General features: G+C 38.8%; 1 protein-coding gene across 9 annotated transcripts in view; it reads right to left on the bottom strand.

The window, feature by feature from the left end:
* The window catches only part of ppip5k1a (diphosphoinositol pentakisphosphate kinase 1a), a 39,887-nt gene that overhangs the window by 24,052 nt on the left and 13,460 nt on the right, over positions 1 to 2,375 (bottom strand). For all 9 annotated transcript variants that reach the window (XM_034901073.1, XM_034900937.1, XM_034901304.1 and 6 more), the window contains exons 11-15: positions 1,463 to 1,549; positions 1,298 to 1,373; positions 1,066 to 1,175; positions 488 to 573; positions 249 to 374 (exon numbers count right to left, since the gene is read on the bottom strand). In XM_034901073.1, coding sequence (XP_034756964.1) covers positions 249 to 374; positions 488 to 573; positions 1,066 to 1,175; positions 1,298 to 1,373; positions 1,463 to 1,549 — 485 coding nt within the window. The remainder of the gene's footprint in view (positions 1 to 248; positions 375 to 487; positions 574 to 1,065; positions 1,176 to 1,297; positions 1,374 to 1,462; positions 1,550 to 2,375) is intronic.

Raw genomic sequence — 2,375 nt, 5'->3', positions numbered from 1 at the left:
CCATTAATACAATATTTGTTTATAAGGAACATGTGTTTGGTATATAAACACACAAGTAAAATGTCACTTTTGACACATGTTTTAACACCTCTTTAACCAACTCTGAGCAAAGATGAATTCCATTACTGAAAGTATATGGATATGATCCTGGAGGAGCAGGTGGCTGTTTTATTTATTTATTTTAAATAACAGCTACAGCAATTAAATACTGTTTGCTGTCAGTATGAAAACACTGTTGTGTCTCTCACCTTGACCCCCGGGGTACATACAACGGAAGGCCCTTCCCAGCTCCTCGGCCTGAACTCTGCCAGCAGGAGTCAGCTCTCCTCCCCATTTCAGCACCAGCAGCAGCGATGGACCTTCTTTACGTGTGTCTGAAAACCAAATCCACAGGACCGTGGATAACCCTCACACTTCAGCATTCAGGCCAGCCTGAGCTTGGCAACATTTTATTTTGAGGTGAAAAATGGCATCAAGATCTTCCTACCTTCTTCCTCACTTGAGGTTTTGGGCTGCCCATGGGGCAGGTAAGTTAGTTGCACTTTTCTGTTGATCCCCGAGAAGTGTCCGTACCTTTGTTAGGAATAAAATAATGTTGGGCATATGAAAGGTTTGAGAAGAACAATTGCCTTCTGCGTGGGGGCTGTTTAAAAGGACATGCACTGAAGCCTTAACAGCCACAGAAACCGGCTCCTGGAGGGGCGTATAACAGACAGTGACCTTTAAAAAACTCATTTGTCATGAGCACAGCAGGAAGCCGAAGACAAAAGGAATCTCTGTCCAAAATACTTCAGGAAATTCTACAGAAGGTGAGATTCAGAAAGTGAGGCTATGAATATAATACCAAATCAACTTAATCATTTTACAGCATACTTGACCAAACACTGGACTTCTTGCACAATTTCAAAGTTCTCTAAACAACCATTATGGTTTAGAAATAATCTAGTTCCTTTTTGCAGTCTATCATGGTTGAAAACAATTTTCTGAGATGACCTAGAATTGAATTAAATGAATATGAGATCAGGGATTAGTGGTGAATAAGGTGACCCAGTTCAATTCACTCACATTTCCAGAACGGTCTTTAGTTGCTCCAGTTTGGACTTCTTCTCTTCTATCTCGCAGTCATTGTGCTGTCCTAGTTCTGCTAACAACTGCCGTGTGATGTCCAGCACCTCCTGTAGAGGTTTAGAGTAACAAGCTTACACACAAAGTCAATCACACACAGGCTGGGAGATATACGAGTCAGGTATTACAAGGTAAAAGCCTACACCGTGCCTTTTTTATTATTTATTGTTACCTGCAGTTGTTTGGGCTTCTTCAGCTTTAATTTCCCTGTTTTGTATCCTCCATATTTTTCAAATAGATCAAAGAACCTGGATGGAACAAAGGAAAACTTCAAATTGATCAAAAGGTCTTTCAATCGGTCTAAAAAAAGATGAGAGATAAGCTAGAGATAACCTACATGGGGTTGCGAACTTCCATCTTCATCTTTTGTTTGGGCGTTCTGTCACCATGCCGGATGACAGCAATGACACAGCGTAGCTCCATCCTAAATAGTGCAAGAGTAAGTTAACATCCACAGTAACTCTTCTTCCATATATCAACACAAAAATCTTGCAATTGTGAATGACATTCACAAATACATTTTTCAGTTCCTTCCTCAATCCTAAACTGTGCAAAATGTTGTGAGAAGACAACCTTAATTTTAATAAAATAGAAAAAGACAAATAAGATGGGTGCAATTTGCAAGAACAATACACTAAAGCGAGATGAATGCTTCTACGCCACACCCCCGCTCTGCATATATGTATTGCTAAACTAGTTTGACTGCTGTTACCAGGGATGTGATTAGCAAAGGTCCAAAAAGCGGGTAAATATATGGAGTGTTCCCATCAAACCACATCACTAACTAAATACCACCATGCCCTGATCGTATATACCATCATCACACTCTCTTTATTATACTGCTCTTGTTTGTTTTACTGGTGGAACTTGCAAGAAGCAATCCTGGTACACATCTAGTTCCTTACATAGGGCTTAATATTATGCTTTTACATGTTTTTGGAAGGTAACTTGGGGGTCCTCCCTCAAGAAACTGAATGTTTTGACTCAAAACTATGCAATTTCACATCATTTTGGATCATAATTATTACTATAGATTTTACTACTTTACTATTACTATAGAACGCCCAAAAACCTTAAAGACAAAACTTGCTATAGTTAAAATAATTATTCTATTATTTACACATCACAGCATTCATGTGAACATTTCATTTTCCGGCAACCTGTAAAATAATATTCTTTAAATATAAAGGGCAGATTTATGAAAAATGCTAAGGCTCAAGCCAAAAACCCTGCCAGACTTCTTTTTTTTT

This window comes from Etheostoma cragini, chromosome 1 (assembly GCF_013103735.1).
Source record: "Etheostoma cragini isolate CJK2018 chromosome 1, CSU_Ecrag_1.0, whole genome shotgun sequence".
Taxonomy (NCBI): domain Eukaryota; kingdom Metazoa; phylum Chordata; class Actinopteri; order Perciformes; family Percidae; genus Etheostoma; species Etheostoma cragini.
Note: the sequence above shows the minus strand (reverse complement) of the source record. Positions and strands in the feature narration are given on the sequence as shown.